The sequence below is a fragment of the Impatiens glandulifera genome, chromosome 2 (assembly GCF_907164915.1).
Source record: "Impatiens glandulifera chromosome 2, dImpGla2.1, whole genome shotgun sequence".
NCBI lineage: Eukaryota > Viridiplantae > Streptophyta > Magnoliopsida > Ericales > Balsaminaceae > Impatiens > Impatiens glandulifera.
Genome location: NC_061863.1, coordinates 56,877,211 through 56,897,437, shown reverse-complemented (window position 1 = coordinate 56,897,437; position 20,227 = coordinate 56,877,211). Strand labels below are relative to the sequence as shown.

The following is a 20,227-nucleotide window of genomic DNA, read 5'->3' as shown; positions in this document are numbered from 1 at the left end:
AGTTAAATATTTTAAAAATCAATGAGATTGGATATTCGAGATCTTATATATTTTAATAAGTCTATTTTATCAAAATTGTGTAGTAAATTTACAATGGAGCCGAATAGTCTTTGAGTATCGATAATCAGATGTAAGTATAATCATGATTGGTCTAGTTAGTTCACCAAAATGTCTAATTATCTAGTGGAGTGTAGCATTTAGAGGGAGGTTTATTCTATGTGGAAATTTGTTTGTGAATAGTCTAGATTCATTGTGGTGATGATTTTTCGATTAATTTTTGTGACGACATTTGGTAGTGTCAAAAGTCTAGCTACAATGTATCATTAGTTTGTTTCCATTGCTATATGTAGAAATGTTATAGTTAATGACATGTTTGATCATCGGTCTAGTGATTTCGCTAGTTCGAATTAGATATAGAAGAAGATTCAACATTTATGGAGATTTCGTCCCATAATTAAGTTATTTTAGGTAGGACGCAAGTAAGTGTCTCGTCTAAACAAAACGTTATGTGTTGGCAATATATGAATAATTTTAATGTGGAGCATTGTTACAAATTGTTCGCTAAAATAATTAAATATAATTTTGTTGGGAAAAAATATTGGGAGTAAAATATTTAATTTAATATCTCGTTTTTTGGATGAAGCGTTATTCACGGTGAAATTCTTACGGATGATATGTGCATACAAATGTTGTATTATGGCTAGTCATATTTGTCACAAAGATGTGAAATCGATAACTCACTTACTTTTGTACTATCGATGAATGACTAGTATTTGAAGTATTTTGTTTAGTATTACTATGATTCATTGGGTAATGCCCGAATCTTTGGGTAATTGCTGAGAAATTTTAATTAATGTTGTTGATGTGACAGACTTACATATTTGGGTTATCATCCCAACTATTTTTTGGCGGACTATCTACATGAGGAGAAATTGTCGAACTTTCAACGATCATAGTCGTTCGATACGTATTTTTCATAATACGACGTTTTTTGAGATTCGTTCAGGAAAGAATTAAAAAGTTAATTGTTTCTCTCGAAGATTTACGAGCTCGATAACTTATTGAGTACCGTTATTTTTTATTTTATTACTTTATTTTTATGTCAAAAAAAATTATTTTTAATATACTGACTTCTTAAAAAATATATATATATATATTAATTTATATTTAAATGGAATATGGACAATTAAAAAATATTATTGGCACACTTCAAATATGTTATTTAGCTGGCTGATGATTTTTTAATATTTTTTTTTGTTTTATTTGACAAATATAACAAGTAATATTTTCTATTCATTGTGTTCACAGCATTAGTTTCCTATATATATTATTATAAATTTTTATCTTTTTTTTAAAACAACACTTTTTGAATGATAATAATTTATTTATTTATTTGTATAAATTGAAAGTAAAGCAAAATCATTTTTAAAACTTAATATTTGATTTATCCAACCTATCATCAAATCTGAATACTATAGCAATATATTTAATATATAGTAATAGTAGTGATAAATATCTAAAAAAATAACTTAAATAATAATATTGTTAGTCTTCTTCGACTTAAATTGACTTATTGATCGACCAATTAATATAGGAGTCTCCTAAGTAATATTGTTTATTCAATGCCTACAACGAAAAATGTAAAAGTATTAATAATAAAAAGGCATATGGGCTATTTAAAATAAAGGTGACTCTTTTAGGTCATATCTATGCAATTCAATGTTTGTAATGACGTTTTGTTTGTTACAAAAAGTAAAAAAAAACAACTAACCCCCCACAATGTTATAATGTTAATATGAATGTTTCATAGTTTAAAGTCCCATTTTGAACATAATAAACTTTTAATTACATATAGAGTATAGGCATATTTTATTAATATTTATCCTTATAATTGTAAGAAATATACATATTAAAGCTTTAACTAATAATTTGACTAATCTGCAAATAAATATAGTTTAAATGATTGATCCGCAAATATGAAAGATCTACATGTGTGGCCCAAATAACCTAAATTTTGCTTACTTTATATTATTATCATTATAACCCGATTAGATTTCGTAAAAACACAAAAGGCTTTGTATAGCAACAACAAAAATAGCATATAAATTATAATGATAGTTTTCGGACCATCATTGAAGATAATGTCTCATGTTTCATATTCATCTTTCAAGGGCGATCCATTGAATTTCAAATATTCAAATAGCAACGATGAATGGTCTGAATCAAAGTAGGTTATGGACATCTATCTAGTTGAGAAGTTTCCTATATTCACCTGCTTCGTCAGTCCTTTCGTCGAGACTCCTGTCTTTTCTTTCCTGATCCAAGTCAAGCTTCTTCTTTAGTTCCTTCTCCTCCTTATCAATCTAAATCATAAATGCAAAACAAGCAATTCTTAATGCTAAGAACAACAAACAAATGAATGGTTATGCTACACCATAACTGAACAATGTGCTATCTCACTTACAGCATCATATACATCGTCATTTCTCTCAAAGTCGCCCACTTTCCTGGGAAGGATGTGGATGTGAACATGAGGCACACTCTGTCCTGCCTCTGGACCATCCTGATCAGTAGTTTCCATCAACAAAATCATGTTTTATGGCCATTCTAGAATCCCTAATTGGTGTCTTCCAAGAATCCTTTCAATTAAAACACACAATTATCTTACTTGGATTGTAAAGGTTAATGATGTTGTTTTGTGGTAGTCCTCAAGCATCTTGCCAACCTTCTTGGCACTAAGCCATAGATCAATTATCTCCTCGTTAGTCAGATCAGGAACCCGCTTCACCACACGCCTTGGGCAGACGAGGACATTTGTGTATTGTTAAGCCAACATTAATGATAATAATAATAATGAAAAGGCTCAACAACCAAGTGAACAAAGAAACTCATAAATATTTAACTAGCTATGGTTAAACTTTGTCAAATTCAGATAAAGAAAACAGGCAATTTCACATGAACAAGGATATGACCTGCAAAACAATGGAAATTATATTTAGTAGTGCTAATAAATGTGATGCATTATTAACAATAAAGGGGAGTAATCATAGTATTAAGGTGCTAGGTAGGAATCATAGTATCACATGATTTTAAGTAATCAGGCCACAAATAGATACAAGTGTATATCCAAGTCCTCTAGGGAAAAATATCCATCATAGCAATGAAATGGGATTTTGTACTTAGAATACACAAGAGAAAGAAGACCTTGTTCATGGATTCAGCACATATTTCAACCAAACAACTTAGGAGCTGAATGATTAAAGCCCCCAGGGCCCAACCAATGGATAAGAAAACTCATGATGCTACCAAGAACCAGCCTAGTGGATTGTATGAGAATCCTCCTTAATGATCTTGAGAAGACTCTCTTGTGTTCAATACTTCCAATTTTATCAGTAAATTCTTTCTCTACTAGCTTCTACAAGTATATAGATAGACGCATTACTACTAGCTCCTATATCTAAAGAAAGTCCACTTGATGGATTCAATCAGGCTCTGAAACACGTATAACTAGCTCCTATAACAGACTCAGCGACAGACATTGAGAAATAATTGGAACAATTAGATGCTGATAAAGTAAACTCACCAGGAACAACAGGACGAAGATTGACCATGACAAAGGAAAGATCAGATGTGTAGAAGACTTCCTCCTTGTGTATCTTATGAGGTCCAAATGCGAAGAAATCCAAGTCCATCTGTTTCAAAATAGTGAATGTTCTGGGATAGATGAGTGAGTGAGAGGAGAACGGAAAAGTTGAGAGTGCCAACGATTACCTTAGAGCGTGAAGAATTGGATGAATACGAAGCTTTGGCTATGCGGAAGCGATTATCAGGAATTCTCGAGGCCAAAATTGCGTTGGAAATGGAAATGGAAATGGAGGTGATCGGAGAATAGAATTTGAAATGGTGAAAGATCGCAGGGAAGCTCTTGTAGTAGCAGGAAAGAGAAGGAACCAAAAGCTTCACGACCTTCTCCATCGATTAGTCTTTCTTTTCTTTTCTTTCTTTTTTAATAAATATTAGGTCAAATTTGTTTGAATAATTTAATTTCAGACCTGTCCTTTTTAACATCACAATTTTTTTACAATTTATTTGAATGAAGTTTGGTTAACGATTTCAAACCCTATAATTTATAACTGATTATATGTTGTGATTATTTATAAATAAATAAATAGAACGATCAGGAAGTTTATAAAATTGTAGTCTTTACTTAAATTATAGTTACTCGAATTTTTTATATTCCTTTTTATTTCTTATCAAACGAATGACATATCTATATATATATATATATATAATGATGCTTAATTTTTAAAGTGTCCGGATTGCCGGGTCGAGAGCTGTGGTTAATTTGGATATATGTGAGTGTAAATAGATACTTGGGTCGGATTGTGGGTTGACCCGCCCATAAACTTAAAACGGTTAAAAATAAAATTAAAAATGCTATAGGTATGGTTCGAACTTGCAACCTAAAAAAATAAGTACAACCTTTTAACCAACTAAGCTAATAACACTTTATATTTTAAATTCAACCAAATATTTAATAAAAGCGTAACTTTTTAACAATATAAGTTTAACTTTTTAACTAACTAATCTATATATATATATATATATATATATAATGATGCTTAATTTTTAAAGTGACCGGATTGCCGGGTCGAGAGCTGTGGTTAATTTGGATATATGTGAGAATAAATGGATACTTGGTTGGATTGTGGGTTGACCCGCCCATAAAATTTTTACCGTAATATTTTTTCACGTTTTTTTATATTATTACTCGTACAAATGCACGGGATACATGCTAGTTCTTCTAAAAATACTAGTCAACTAGCTAATTAGACGCGAGTCCTCCTCAGGTAAATTTCTCCTTTTGCTCCTCAACCTGGAAGTTTGAGTTTTATGCAAATGACTAAAATATCTTAAGCTTTAATAAAACAAGTTTCAATGTTAAAAGATTAAATTATTTGCCCTGAAAAGGAAATCCGGATTCAGTCCATGAAAAAGGTATTATTTCTTTAAAATTAGTTAGTCAAAACCTTTCCTCTTGTAATTAAAATTTATAATTCGTTAAAATTCTATAGTTAAATTAGTAATATTAATTATTTATTTATAAATATCACTTAAATAATAAGTTAACGGATTTTGACTAACTTTATTTAATCGTTATTAAAACTAGGAAAATTTCTATACTAGGCATAAGGATAAAAATATAATTAAAATAAATTTAATAAAAAAAATAATAATATGTATTTAATTTTTAAAATTATATATAAATTACGGATAAAAAAAGAATATTTCAATTCCACATTTTATTTACTTCGGTAAAATAACTTATCTTCTCACATATTTTATCACATATTTTTTCTAAATGAACTTCTCATTTCGTGACCTTACACTTTCACTTTGGTATATCAAATATTTGATTCATATTATACATTAATTAGTTAAAAAATTGAATTTATATTGTTAAAATGTCTCGCGTTCATCAAAATTGGTGTTGAATTTGAAATATAAAGTCTTATTAGCCTAATTGGTTAAAGGGCTGTACTTGTTTTGTTAGGTTGCAAATTCGAAACACACAAATAACATTTTAAATTTTATTTTTAACCGTTTTAAGTATATATATGCGGGTCAACCCACAATTCAACCCAAATATCAATTAATCTCACATATATATCCAAATTAACCACAGTTCTCGACCATTATATATGAGAAATGATATATACAACACCCTTATACAACACCTTCATACAATACTTATCTGATTTGGTGAAAAAAAAATATAAGAGTGTTGTATATATCATTTATCTATATATATATATATATATATATATATATATATATATATATATATATATATATAATGAACGGATCAAGCAGAAGGACCAACGACGATCCTATCAACAGGGAGAAGGAGCAGGAGTAGGAGCTAGCTTTAATTGAAGTAGGGGCAAAATCGAAGCGAAGAAATTCTGAGTTCATGCCACAACGATCTATATGGAAGGGCTGTTTTGTTGATGCAATAGCAAGACAAAGAAAGAAGAAGTACAAATCACATAGCGAAGATTCATCTTAATAATCAAAAATGGAATACTCAAAAGACAAGTCAACAAAGGATGCGATGAAGGAGTCACCATCTGTCACATGGGTGAGAAGGGCAGACATTCTTCCGGTGCAGTCAGATTGGATCTTTTTTAAGGTATTCGTTTTACTCTTTTTCTTTGCCTAGTGTCAGTTTGCGTATTTACCTTAGGAAGTGTAATCCTTTCGACGCTTGAAGTTCGTGATTCCTAAAAGTAGACATATATACTGGAGTACAGTAAGAGCACATTCTAAAGCATCCCCTTCAGTGTCTTCTTTTTATATTCTTAAGTCTTTGTTTATGGGGAGTCACTGAGATCTTTTCTAAAAGAGAAAGTCGACATTTCATTCCTCCCCTCTTTCCGATCTAGGCAGATGGTTGAATCTACTGCGAGTAGCACTAGGCCTAGAAAAAGAATATTCGCTTAGGCTTGGGGAATAAACTTTCTTTGACTAAGATAGGGTAGGTAAAGGAAAGAAGTTTAGGTTTTCCCTATTCTTTGAGTTGAAATAACTTCTGCTGAGGCTATCCACAATATCTCCAGTACGCTTCACAAGTGGTGTAATAGAGGAATCTCCGCGAGCATCCTGTTATATGAAAGGAAAGATCAGTAATGAAAGCATGAACGGTTGACAAACGAAATCTAATGAATAGTGAAAGATTACTTAACCGAAAGCAGATCAGGATAGAACCTGTTGATGTACAGTGTTACTGCTGCTACTACCTCTGATTCTGGGACCTCTTCCCCTCTCTAAGCGCCTACGTAGTCGACTATTGCTAATATATATATATATATATATATATATATATATATATAAATAGCGTTGTCTAGATTGCTTTTCTCAGATACGACCGGAAGTCGACTCTTATCAGTGAGTACCGGTTTTATACATCCCCCCTTTTTTTTTATCTTTTTGGTAGCTATAGTCACAAGTTGGGCTATACGATGCTTCACTTCTTAATCTTAATCGCCCGGACGTCTGGACATGGGAGACTGGATCAAGTTCTAGGATGGGCGTGCAATGGCAATGCTTTGGTCTGAAGGCAGGGCGGAGCCACCCATGGGCTAGGGTGGGCTCCAGCCCCACCTAAATTAAAATGCTAAAAGAAATTTGTTTACATATTTATTTGACATATGAGGCTTAGTTTAGTTGGCTACATTATTGAAATGTGAATATGAGGTCAGGTGATTAAACCCTGGCCTCATCTTTAACTTATTTTTTTTATATATAAAATTTTGTAAATTATATAATAATATTATTTATTTTAAAATTATATTTATATAATAATTATACATTATTTTTTATTTATTTCAATATAATTAATAATACAAATTATTTATAAGGGTAAAATATAAAAATTATAATAATAATAATAGTGTTTTATATTTCTTAATTTTAAACTATTTCAAAATTTTTTAAGTAAAATATAAATTAATATTAATACACAAGTTAAAATAAAGAATTTGATATCCCAACTCAAGAACTTAACAAATCTCCTAAAATTGATGTTGATGTAAGTTCTCTTAAACTTGATCCAACATTACGTATTCTGATATGGAAATATCATTTTAATCAAAGGGTTGAAATTAGACGAGCTTATATCAAGATGAGATCATATCAACCTATGAAGGATGAGTACCCGCCGACCAAATTTGGAAATCAAAATCGACGGTTCCAAAGTCATTGGTTTAAGAAATTTACTTGGTTAGAATACTCTCATTTGAAAAATGCTGCTTTTTGTTTCCCATTTTCTTGTTTTAACATAAGCAACCCCAAAAACCTACATTTACAATAGATGGATTCAAATATTGAAAACGATTTAATGATGAGGATAAATGTTCTTTTGTTATGCATATAGGATATAATATTTCACCACATATTAGGTCAGTTGAATATCTTGATAATCTAATGAATATCTTTGTCATATTGACAAAATACTAAATGCATAGTCTTCAGATGAAAAACAAAATAACAGATTATGGCTTACAACAACTATTGAAAGCACTCGGTGGCTCACTTTGCAAACGTGTGCATTGAGAGGGCATGACGAGTTTCCATCTTCTAATAATCATGAAAATTTTATTGAAAAAAAAAAGAGGAACATAGAAAGTTAAATCTGAGATACAAGTTGAAGTCAGCCCCAGGTAATTTTTCATCCTGTCTCCGCCCCTGTCTGAAGGTCTCTCACTGGAAGAATCTCAAGGTATACAAACAAGTTGATCTTCCAGAATTGTAGTTAAACTACCATAGAAAATAGAATCATCTATCATAAATATGAGTTATATATATATATATATATATAGATATATAGATATATAGATATATATATAAATATATATATATATAGATATATAGATATAGAAAATTTTTGTGCAATGCACACGGATAAAAATATAAATAATAATAATATGTATTCTATATTTAAATTTTTTAATAAATCACTAATAGTATATTAAAATAAAAAATAGCACACTATAATTTTACATTTTATTCATTCGGTAAAACAACGTATTTCTCACATATCTCGTCACATATTTTTTCTGAATGAATCTCTTATCTTGTGACCTTACACTTTCACTTTGGTCAATCAAATATTTGATTAATATTTTTTAACCACTTTTAATTTATATCGGCCTATTATCCCTTGACAAATAGGATCACAATCACATTTGGTTAAAAATTATATTTATTTTTGTTATGTTACAAGTTCGAAACATACATATAACAATTTTTAATTTTATTTTTAACTGTTTTAAATTTGTGGACGGTCTACTCATAATTCGGGAAATTTGAGCAAATGACCCTAAAAAGAGGCCTAAATGCATTTGGTGAGGGTGACTAATTTAAATAGCGCTGGTGACCCTCTTTTTTTCTGACGAAAATGCCCCTATTGCGTCACGCATCCTCAGGTTGCGTGACGCAATTTTTTATTTTTCAAAAAATTTTAATTATGAAATTTTTGGACGAAAATGCCCCAGTTGCGTTACGCAATCGCGTCACGCAACTTCAGTTGCGTCACGCAACCCCAGGTGCGTCACGCAAACGCGAGACGGAAGATTTGAAAAAAAAAAAAATTTAAAAAAAAAAAAAAAAAATTCGGTTGCGTCACGTAACTGGAGTTGCGTTACGCAAGGGTATAATTGTCATTAAAAAAAAGAGGGTCACCAGCGCTATTTAAATTAGTCACCCTCACTTCCCTCAATTCAGCCTATTTTTAGGGTCACATGCTCAAATTCTCCCATAATTCGACCTAAATATTCTTTTACTCTCAAATAGATATTAAAATTAACATCTAGATATTTTAAAATTAAGCATTGTTATTAATATATATATATTTAAAAAAATTGTATAAAAAACCCTTATTTCTGAAATTGTATTTGAGAGTAAAGGGGCCAATTCTAAATTTCTAATTATCCACATCCTCTTCTTTAGGCACGAAACATCATCCTACAACCATAGATTCTCGGCCGTGAGTGAAGTTCGTGAGAGAGAAACATTGTATACAGTTTTCGGCCGCCGGATTCCTCCGTCTGCTTCTCAATCGAAACAAAATGGCCGTTTGTGTGAGCATTACGGCGAGTTCCACTTGGAGTATGGCTTCTCTCCGTTCGGCCTTACCCACTTCTCCTTCCTTGTCCATTAACTCATCGATTTCACCACCTTCGATCCGATTCTCAACTCCTTCCACCGTTTCTTCTTCTTATTCCCATCACAGAACATCTATCATGAAATCTACACATTTACGATCCTTTGTTGGCCTCACTCCATTTCAACCCCTTCTATCTCTCGGCTCTGAAGGTACAGACTTGCTTCAACTCGTAATAGAATTGATTCCCTTTATTTAATTTGTGTAGGTTTATTTGTAACTCTAACATGTAGATAATAATTGAAGTATTCAATTTTTCACATTAGAAAGGATTTAGATTTGCTTGTTCAAATTGTAGTAGTTTAATGTATTCAAATTAAAACTCTGGAAATTCAAGTTTATCCTAGTGTACCACACTGTATTATTAATCATTTACAAATTTGCTCAGTGTTTGTTAAGGCTCTACTGTTATGAGTCTAGTTGATTTAGGGTTTAGATCAGTTTTCATGTTCCTATTGTTTCTTATTTGACTGTTGTAAAGCTGGTCTGGGGAGTTATCTGATTGAGAAAAAGTTTCCTTGTTTTTTCTGGCTATTTTGGCACACATTGATTGAGTTCATGGGTATGCCTTCATTTGACCCTGTTTGGCTATTTTGTGGTTTCAAGATTTGTGCAGCAACCAATTTGTTGTGTGGGCTAATATAAGAAACCCACATGTTTTCATTGATCGTATGGTTTTGGCATCTAAGCCTAGTTTTTTGTGTTCTATCTTCACATTTCTTCAATATGGTGTATTTGTCTAATGCCCTTTGATGTTTGAACAAAAGGATTGAATAATGTTTCTGTAGTAGAATATTATGTGTCTCTTTGTTGAAGCTGTGGTGTAGCCAGTTATTAGTTAGTTGGTTCTATAGTTCTGCATATTCTAGTTCTCATTGTTCTTTTGGTTAGCAGTATGTCTCCTTTTCGGCCTTAAAAACTTAACCTTGTGACCCACCAAGGGTAGCTGAAGTGAAAAAGGTTTTGAACTCGAGATGTCGGTCTCAAGTTCAATTCCAAACACCTTGATTGAAGCGGGAACATGTCGGTGGAATTTTGTGCTAGCCTTCTACCTGGTCTCAAAAAGAAAATTTTAACCTATGTATTTTTGAATTTGGAAAAGATTGGCTCTTTTGCTCACCTGCAAATTTTCTTCTAATAATAGTATGATTTGTTTTAGGATTGGACAATGGTTGCCACACATTCACGATAATTGACAATGGCGGTCGAGTGTATGCAATGAGACATGGAAGGAGAGTGCCTAAACTGAACCGACCTCCTGACCAGCGAAAGGCACTGTTGCGTGGCCTGACAACACAACTTCTGAAACATGGACGAATCAAGACTACCAGAGCAAGGGCTAAAGCTGTGAGGAAGTATGTTGACAAGATGGTTACCCTAGCGAAGGAGGGATCTCTACACAAGAGAAGACAGGCCCTTGGCTTTATTTACGAGAAACAAATTGTTCATGCTTTGTTTGCTGAAGCCCCAGAGAGGTATGGAGAACGAAATGGAGGATACACGAGAATCATAAGAACCCTGCCAAGACGTGGGGACAATGCACCCATGTCATATATTGAACTCGTCTAGTCCACCACCACACAATGTATTTTGAGTCATGTTTATTGGTATGGTTTGCTGTATTTGAGTTGAGAATAGTTATTGTCTATTTTTAAAATGCAGAATCCTTGTATCTTTCTTGCCCGCCTTTCCAGTGATTCTTATGATTTCACTGTTTGTTGCATATGAGATCTTCATCATCTCTACGGATGAGAACTTGAAGTGAGTAGCAATTGGTGTTGATAGAACCTTGAATTCTTGCATCTAATAAGTAAGGTTCATCTTCTTGTATAATCTTTGCAATTGGTTCTTGTGGCGGATACATATAGGGGATATAGTTCAGCCCAAAAGAATGTATTATTATCTCCTAAATATTTATGTATCAAAATTTTTAAAAATTTATAATAAATTTGTAGTCAAGTGGTTTTTGAGATAAACAAATTTTATGTATTGCTTCCAAAGTTTATCAATGGAATATATATCATTAATCAAAGTCACAGGTATGGACCACGACATTTAACATATATTTTTGGCCCTTCTTTATTTGGGTTATGTTGGCCCATGCTTTTGAAATATTCATTTTGTTTTGTGTCACATTTGGATTATATACTTTGCACATTGATTCAAAACACTTATATGTAATAAATTAATTAATTAAATTAACCACATAATATAAGTTATGCCTTAGACATTGTTAAAATCAAATATCATTTCATTTAGAGGGTAAGTAACTGACCAAATCGTTCAAACCAACCGAATATCAAACTGAACCGGTCAAACCGAATTCATTACAATTTTTTTTACAAAATCGATCACAACGGTTCGATTTATCAGTTCAACGCCACTCAAACCGACTAAATATTTAAAAAATAATATTTAAATAAGACGTGAACAAAAATTGAACTTTACATCGACAATAAATTATATCGTAACATAAATTTAAACTAATAATAATGAAATATCATAAATTAAAAAAACTTGTTAGTAAACTATCAAAAATATTAATTTTTTTTTTAAATGTCCATGTATATTAAATAATCAAAAATCGTTTAAACATAACGACAAAACATGACATAAAAATAAAAAACGTTACTCAATAAGTTATCAAGCTCGTAAGTCCTAAACGATTAACTCTCCGACGAACTCTACTGATTTTTTGGATCGAATCTCAAAAAGCATTATAATAATAACATTATAAATGTTACATATCGGACAACTACGATCATTAAAAGTTCGACGATTTCTCTACAACCTGATAGTTCACTAAAAAATAATTGAACGTCAATCTAAATATGTAGGTTTGTTATATTAGCTGCATCAATCCAAACTTCTTAGTAATTACTCAAATACTCAGACATCATACTCCATAAAAGACTTCAGATACTAGTAATCCTTCGACAATGCAAAATAAGCGAGTTACTGATTCAACCTCCTCATTACATATATATATACGACTAACCAAAATATAAACTTTTTTCATGCACATATCATCCGTAAGAATTCACCATGAATAACGCTTCATCCAAAGAATAAGAATTTATATGGAATATTTGATTCCCAAATTTTCTCACAACAAATATTATATGAATCATCCTAGCGAATAACTTGTAGTAATGCCCCACAAGAAAATTATCAATGTATTGCGTATAATGTCTTGTTTAAACAGAGACACTTACTTGCGTCCTATCAAAAATAAAGCTTTTATTATGAGATGAACTCTTTATAATATTTAATCTCTTTTTATATCTAATTCGATTAGCGAAACCACTAAACTGATAATCAAACATGTTAACTATAAAATTTCTACATATAATAATGGAATCAAACTAATGATATGTTAATGATATATTGTAGTTAGACTTTTGACACTACACTAAATGTCGTTCTTAAAACTGATCGAAGAATCATCCTCACAATGAATATAGACTGCTCAAAAATATTAATTATTATTAGTAGTATACAAATTTAATTTTAAAATTGTTGTTTAATTTTTAGTGATTTTAGTAAAAAAAACAATTTAGTATAATGCATTTGAGTTTTTGAAAATTATGATGTGATTCATTAATTGTGTTATCCGATCTTATTAATAATATTTATATTTGCTAATATACATAAAACTAAGTATAGGTTGTTATTGATATATATATTAAATGTATTTAAAAAATTTGTCATTAGTTCAAACCAATTAAATTGAAATCGATCTTTTAACCGTTTAAATTCAATGGACCGAACCGTCGCTTACACCCTTAATTTCATTATTCCCTTATCAATTATATCCCTCATTTTATTAATTAAAATACTAAATCATTATATATTTCTTTTTTAAAAAATAATTATCAATATATATTAATACGTTTTTTAAAATAATTAGAATAGAAACATGTATCAATTACTTCAATTGATTCTAGTTGAATTGAATTCACAATGTTCAACAGTTGGCACCGGGTTAATCACATTTTACCTTCTTTTTACAATTGATAAAATACTGAAATCCTCCTAACTTATTTTTATAAAATTTAAATATAAATGTCTATATAATAATTTAACTAATTAAAATTTTAAATAATTTTTTTAATAAACAATATTTTAATGTATGGAGGTTACTCTTTTTACCATTTAAAAGGAAAATACTTTTTAAAATGTTTAACTTTTATATAATAAATTATCGGTCATTTCAAACATCTCAAGATATGGAATGAATAGAACATGCATTACATTAGGTTAATATGCTGTTATAGACAGTTGGGAACCCCACTTACCAAACTTTTTTTTTTCATTTGCCTTTCACAGGTAGTTGGGATTCTCTTCTCCCAAATTACCGTGCTCCCTCGGTTCTCTCTCACAATGGGAGGGGCAATATCATAAGTAAAAGAATTCTTTTATTTACGATATTGCCTATCTCATTATGAGAGAACACGGTATTTTCCTTCCCATTGTGAGAGGGAACATAGGGAGCACAGTAATTTGAGAGCAAAAGTCCTGCTCTGAAGAGATGAGTCAAAAATGTATTTCCCTGTGAGAAGGCACAGGCACATAGAGTGTTTGTTTAACCGAAGATCTGGTTATGCAATAGATGTTCTAGTTAATTAAATATACTAAACAACGTTAACTAATCACACTAAAATATTATTTTTTATTGGTTTGGATCGATTTGAATTATCAAAATTTTAGTTGTGACATGTCAATGATTAATAGACCAATAACGATATTTATATGGGGTTGTGAAAAGCTGGGAAATTTGCAGGGCATACATGGGATGATCAGAGGCATAATTGAAGTGGTTTAATTAAACATCTTTATTGTATAAACTTTTATAGGGGACAAAGTAGTGGTTACTGAACTCCACATTAAATTATGGAAATTAAATTACAAGTTAAATGCAATATGATCATCGATGCATCATTTTCTCAAGCAATGAATATTACTTTGTCTCTATTGATAAGTTAACATCACAAGGACCACTTTTTTATTTATGTAAGGTTGACATTTTTGCTCACTTACCTTTTATCATAGCTATTTAAATTATTCTTTTTTATAACTATTTCTTTCCTTTTTGTTCATGATTTACAGCTAATTATTCTAATATTTCTAGCTAAAAAATAAATTTATCTCAAACAAGGTGTGGCCTTCAAATCCAAACAGTACCTAAGGGGGGGCCTGGACTAGGGGAGATACTATTTATTCTACAAATATATTAAATTAAAATGATTCATTTTCACTTTATTATAAATAATATTTAATTTGATTAAGAAATAAAAAATGTTTCTCAAATGCAAATAAATAGCAATATTAAAATTTTCATATAGTTAAACATTACTTATAATAATAATTTGAAAAAATAAATAAATTAAAATTAATAAAAATATCATTTTATATTTAACAAAATGGACAGAATGACAGGTAGACAGATAAGGACGAAGACAATAACAATGTGTAGAGTCACATCACCATTCAACTTGAGCTTGTTTGATTTGAGTTTTTTTATGGGATTAATTTGAAAAATGTTGTTTAAAATTATTTGAATAAACAATAAATTTAAATAAATATATTAATGAATCACTTCATCTTTGAGTTCTTTGGGTTTTAAGGATTTTTTACCTAAATTTCAACTATCATTTCATCATTTAATTATTTTTTTTATTTATCAAAATATAAAAAATCTACACTTATTTAATTCAAATATAGAGAAAAAATAAATATATTTTCATCAACACTAACTATAAAGTAATCATTCTTTTTTTTATTGTGTAGAGAAACAATATTATTTGAGAATAACTCAAAAACAAAGAACACCCATCAAATTATTTTTCATTAAATTCATAATGTTAAATGATGTGACTTAGTTAGACTAATTAAGATCGATCTAGATTAATTATATATTAGATACACCTACAAAAATGTGTCAACTATTGTCCAATGGAATTTCACCTTGGTGAAGTCTCCAAATAAATGGCCATAATTAAGAATATCTACTACTAGCCGTTGGATCATTATACAAATACTTAAAAGTGACATAATTTGAAGCATATTGAATTGATTTTCATACATTTTTATAATACGAAACATATCTAAATATATATATATTCTATATATTGTATAAAAAAATGATGAGTAAATTTTAATTATATGAATAGAAGTGTATTCCAAACAAGGCCTAGGGTTAGAAAGAAAGTAGTGAAAAGTGACGGGACAGTTAAGGGGTCTGCTCGTATGTCTATAGAATCCATGCTTCTTCTCTCTATTGACTATGGCTATGCCTATGCCTATCTACACGACATATTATATAGCTAACTCCTTCATATTTCATTTCATTTATTAATATTATAAATTTATCCATATCTCTCTTCATAACTTTAAATATTAATTTAAGAGTAATCTAAATATGGCCTTTTCTATTAAATAATAAATTATTTCAAATAATCTCATATCAAACAAACTGAAATTAAACCATCATTTCATTCAATAACTCATTAAGTAATATTATATTTATACAACATTTTAAACAAGTGACATCAATGTTTTTTATTGACCAACTCAAGTGATCACTATTATTATATGTTTGAAATATGTATATATAGAAACTCAAAACAATATATAATTACATTCAATCAAGATGTTGAGGAAGAGGTAGATGTGTATAGGAAGATGGGATATAAGAACTTATCCAAAAACATGGTATGTTGTCTCAAACCATAATTGAGAAATTTGTTTGCTCGGGTCGATCTTTCGAGAAAACATGATATCGATGAATAAACAAAAATCATATGAAAAAAGGAAGGGAAGAAGTTTAATTAGTATGTAACGTTCCAAATCCTTTGCTATGGTTCAAACAAAGTGGTTCATAGTTCATAAATAACCCAAAGTTATTAATGTTCATGGTCGACAAAGGATGCAGACATATAAAGCAACTTCTCTTTCATAAAACCAAAACCATTTAATTTCGTAATTAAATTTTGTCATTCAGAAAATTAATTAAGCTTCAAGTTGATCTTAACTAATTAATTTATTGTAGTACTTTTTCTTTTTTCTTTTTGTCATTTAAACAGTCAATTAATTATTAAATTTATTAAACAAAAGATCGAATAGACAGGAACTATATATATATAATGCTTTAAACAAGTATATATATTATAACCACCGACAAATAGCATAGGTGCATTCTCTCCACATTGTCGACCATACAAAATAAGAATGACAGGAGGACAAAGCTTTTAGTTGGAAGCTGGTTTAATTTATAAATATTTTTTTTGAAAATAATAATAATAGTTTGCATGCAGGGTGTGGACCATGGGTAGAGTTTAAATATTAGCTAGCTTGCTAGCTAGCTAGAGCTAGGGCTAGATAAATGAGGGTTCAGATAAGAAGAAGGGAAGGAAGGCCTTTGAATCGATCATCGATGATCTGCAAAGAAGAGTTATGGCTTCTCAGGTCTGATCAGCATGCCCCTCCTCTTCTCTCTTCTGATGAATCAATGATGAGAGAGAAATAAGATGCCTTTATGCTACCTACCTAGCTAGCTAGATAGGGTTAATTACTAGAGGCCCTGAATGATAAAACCCATTTTTTATAAATAAAATAAAATAAATAAATTAAACAATTGGGAATAGGAAAGTCAACATTTACCTAGCTAGCTTATAAGTAAAGACAAATCAGACAAACACTGACCTCCAATTCCTTTTAACCCACATTCAATTCATCGCAGCTATTTTTTAACTTCTTCTCTTCTTCTTCTTTTTCTTTTTCTTTTTTAATTATAAATGGTTTCAATTTTAAAAATAATTACTATCATATCATTACATTACAATTGAAGCATTTTATTTAAATAACCTAAAAAAAACTCACTTCCCATACCTTCTAAATATATCTATATATAATGATGCTTAATTTTTTTAGTGTCCGAATTGTCGGGTCGATAACTGTGGTTAATTTGGATATATATATGAGAGTAAATGGATATTTGGGTCAGATTGTGGGTTGACCCGCACATAAATTTAAAACGGTTAAAAATAAAATTAAAAATGTTATATATATGATTCTCAATTTCAGCTCGCGTATACAAAGAATCATTCGAACTTGTAACCTAACAAAACAAGTACAACCCTTTAACCAAGTGTGATTGAGATGTGGTTTGTGGAGGGATAATAAACCGGTATCAATTGAAAGTGGTTACAAAAATATGAATCAAGTATTTGATTGACCAAAGTGTGAGGTCACATGTTAATATTAAAAAATATGAATCAAATATTTGATTAATCAACGTGAAAGTGTAAGATCACGAGATGAGAGGTTTATTCGGAAAAAAATCTATTTTAATATTTTAATACATTATTCATAATTTATTAAGAATTTTTAACATTTAATTATTATTATTTATAATTAAATTTATTTTATTTAAATTGTTATCCGTGTGCATTGCACTTAGGTAAATCTTCCTAGTTTAAATAACTACGTATTCACACTATAGACCAATTAATGTTTAGCTGGATCCTTTAATCTTCCAACAGAGACACTTTTCTCGCATGATTCATTAATTCTATCAAACTTGTAACTCATCTAATAATAATAATAATAATAATAATAATAATAATAATCTTTCTCAATTTCTTAAAAAAAGGAACAAGTAGGAGAGAGGCAAAAAGAACAAAAACATCCTCTTTGAAACATGTGATCGGTTTAATATTATATAGAATATATATAGTAGAAGTTAATAAAAAAAGGTTAGTGTAGTGTACATGGGAAATACCTTTAACCTAATCCTTATTTAATTTTTATTAATTACTTTAAAAATTGAAAACAATATGACTTCAACAAATTGTAATTAAAATGCAAAAAATAAAAACTTGTTTCCACATTTTGTTATGTCATTAAATGTTTGCATGTAAACAACTCATTTTCCATTCTAATGCATTTAAAAAAAAGTTAAATACAAATAAAATTAATATATATATATTATAGACCATTAATACTTTTTAGATAAGTTGCTCAACTATTTGTATGAATTTTTCATTATTTTGACAATGTAAATTGCTTACTAAGTCTCGGGTTAAGGATAAATTTAACTGTCGCTCAGGTTCTTTGATCAAGATTTTTCTGACACCGTTTCATTGATTCATTCGGCTTGCTCTGTTACAACAATCATCGTTCAATAACACAAATGGGCTCGTCTTTGGACAACAAATTGTATAATTGTTGAATTATTTATAATGAGAGTTTTATTTTGGTAAATTGTGTATAAAATTTAATATCTAGATCAAATTATTGATTTTGATTTTGTAGACGTTATATTGTATTATTTCTAATTAATTTATCATATGCAACACCTATTTGAATTTAATTAGAATTATTTCTTTATAAAAAAAAACATATTTTAGATTGTAATTGTTTTCAAAAATAATATAAATGTGTCTATATATGTAAAAACACAATTTCATTTATATAAGAAAAGCTTGTTTTTCTAATAACATATCATTAGGAGCTTGTTTGATCTTGGTTTTTGATTTATTTATTTTTTTGGAATTTTGTCCAAAATACCTTGTTTGATAAAAGAGGAAATTATTGGAGTTTTAATTAATTTAATTATTAAAATGTTTTATAGTATTTAAAATTAAATTTAATAAAAATATTTTATTTTAGTGCATGAAAGGAGTGATTTATAGTCGATAAAATAGTTATATAATAAAGAGGAAGTTTATAAAAATTTTGGATAAAATCTCAGTATATATAAAAATAAATAAATATCACATGTTTGGCATATTTGTGCAGTATGGGTTATAATGGGACATCTTCTAGAATTCTGTAGGACAAGTTGAGGTATGACAAAATATTATAAATTGTTAAAAAAAAATACAAAAGCTTTCTAATATTTTAAGGATAATACTAAAATATGTTTATGTAATTAAAAAAAAAAAAAACTTAGTCTTCAATTTAGTGGTTTCCTTTTAATATTTAATTCCCATCAGTTTAAATATAAAGTTATATAGAATTTATTTACACATAATATAGATGTTAACTGATATATAAAATTTATAAAAATTAAAAATCTAATAAAAAAATTAATAATCCTGTAATTTATAGAGAGTGATTTAAAAAATAAACACGTTTGAATTTCAAAATATGAGTGATAAAATAATATAAACCAAACAAATCAATCAAATATTATTAGACGAATCTCAACTAATTAAATATTTTGAATAACATATCAAAAAAAAAAAAAAGTTAAAAATATTATGCCAAATACTAACTCACAATTTTCACATCTGCTCAAAATAACGTGAAATATATACCATGAGAAAATATTTGTAATAGGGTATTTTAGATTAAATTATGAGTTCCAATGAAGCTTACTATAAAATAGTACAAAATTGACCACATAATCTTATTTTTGTAAGAAAAAACATGCCTATTTTCTGAGGAATGATCACCATTATAATTGAAATTTATGAATAATAAACGTTTCATCAACGG

At 29.3% G+C, this 20,227-nt stretch overlaps 2 protein-coding genes across 2 annotated transcripts; one reads left to right on the top strand and one right to left on the bottom strand.

Moving 5' to 3' along the window:
- Positions 1 to 2,078: 2,078 nt before the first annotated feature.
- Positions 2,079 to 3,985, bottom strand: LOC124926732 (bifunctional bis(5'-adenosyl)-triphosphatase/adenylylsulfatase FHIT-like). Its single transcript, XM_047467016.1, has 5 exons — positions 3,772 to 3,985; positions 3,582 to 3,692; positions 2,669 to 2,815; positions 2,465 to 2,563; positions 2,079 to 2,363 (listed from the first exon to the last, which is right to left on the bottom strand). Exons 1-5 carry the CDS (start codon positions 3,973 to 3,975, stop codon positions 2,247 to 2,249), a joined length of 678 nt encoding a protein of 225 aa, XP_047322972.1. The 5' UTR covers positions 3,976 to 3,985; the 3' UTR covers positions 2,079 to 2,246.
- Positions 3,986 to 9,492: 5,507 nt separating this feature from the next.
- Positions 9,493 to 11,407, top strand: LOC124926216 (50S ribosomal protein L17, chloroplastic). The gene is made up of 2 exons (XM_047466407.1): positions 9,493 to 9,876; positions 10,884 to 11,407. Exons 1-2 carry the CDS (start codon positions 9,630 to 9,632, stop codon positions 11,291 to 11,293), a joined length of 657 nt encoding a protein of 218 aa, XP_047322363.1. The 5' UTR covers positions 9,493 to 9,629; the 3' UTR covers positions 11,294 to 11,407.
- Positions 11,408 to 20,227: the final 8,820 nt, after the last annotated feature.

Bases quoted from the DNA above. Each gene is read 5' to 3' on its own strand.
- LOC124926732 (XM_047467016.1), bottom strand. From the start codon at position 3,975: ATGGAGAAGGTCGTGAAGCTTTTGGTTCCTTCTCTTTCCTGCTACTAC. The intron at 3,693-3,771 runs GTAATCGTTGGC...ATTTTGAAACAG, and splicing joins CCAATTCTTCACGCTCTAAG to ATGGACTTGGATTTCTTCGC. The intron at 2,816-3,581 runs GAGTTTACTTTA...TAACAATACACA, and splicing joins TTCGTCCTGTTGTTCCTGGT to AATGTCCTCGTCTGCCCAAG.
- LOC124926216 (XM_047466407.1), top strand. From the start codon at position 9,630: ATGGCCGTTTGTGTGAGCATTACGGCGAGTTCCACTTGGAGTATGGCT. The intron at 9,877-10,883 runs GTACAGACTTGC...GATTTGTTTTAG, and splicing joins TCTATCTCTCGGCTCTGAAG to GATTGGACAATGGTTGCCAC.